The following is a 679-nucleotide window of genomic DNA, read 5'->3' as shown; positions in this document are numbered from 1 at the left end:
AGGCACAACGTGGTCTCCACAGGCCGGCCGGCTTCAAAGCAACGTAAGAAAAACGTCCTCCCTAAAAGCGGGCGCCGAGCACCCTGCATCCCACTGCCTCCCCCGGCAGGATGTGGCCCCAGCTTTGGGCGGGGGGGGGGCTGGTTAAGGCATTGGCGGTGATATCCCGAGGAGCAGGGGGGGAGCCTGGAGCTCCTTCCCTTTATTCCTTCTCCCGCGTCCACTTGATCATGGTCTCAGGGGAGCGGTAGAGGAAGATGAGCTTGGCGTAGAGCTCTTCCTCCAGCTCCAGCTCGCCCGTCTCCCGCACCAGGAAGATGTCCTGGCACAGCTTCAGGATGCGGTCCACGCAGGGCAGCTCCTCAAACATGATGGAGTGCGAGATCTCGCTGAAGAAACCCCGCACGAACTTCCCGATCACCAGCACGATGGAGACGTACAGCCCCATGATCCTGCAAGAGAGGATGGGGGGGGGCACACCCTGTATCCCACCTCTCCCTTGCTTCACCCCCCCCTTTCAGGTGCTTTTGGGGGACAGCTCCATGTGCCCCCCACCCCACACACACCCCCTCCACATACCCATAGCCAGCCAAGAAGCCCAGGCTGGGGGGGCTGACTTTATCATTGAAGATGACCATGGGGAGGATGTTGCCGTCACGGGGGGGGGCCTCCTTCAGCC

The 679-nt window shown here is 62.0% G+C and overlaps 1 protein-coding gene across 1 annotated transcript in view; it reads right to left on the bottom strand.

Moving 5' to 3' along the window:
• Positions 1-20: 20 nt before the first annotated feature.
• PIEZO1 (piezo type mechanosensitive ion channel component 1) overlaps positions 21-679 on the bottom strand; it is a 17,391-nt gene continuing 16,732 nt past the window's right edge. The window contains 2 exon segments of the mRNA XM_035895189.1: positions 21-452; positions 580-671. Coding sequence (XP_035751082.1) covers positions 203-452; positions 580-671 — 342 coding nt within the window. The 3' untranslated portion in view covers positions 21-202.

The sequence above is a fragment of the Egretta garzetta genome, unplaced genomic scaffold (genome assembly GCF_000687185.1).
Source record: "Egretta garzetta isolate BGI_Z169 unplaced genomic scaffold, ASM68718v1 scaffold395, whole genome shotgun sequence".
In the NCBI taxonomy this organism is placed as follows: domain Eukaryota; kingdom Metazoa; phylum Chordata; class Aves; order Pelecaniformes; family Ardeidae; genus Egretta; species Egretta garzetta.
The sequence above is the reverse complement of the archived record's forward strand: the minus strand, read 5'-3'. Positions and strand labels throughout refer to the sequence as shown.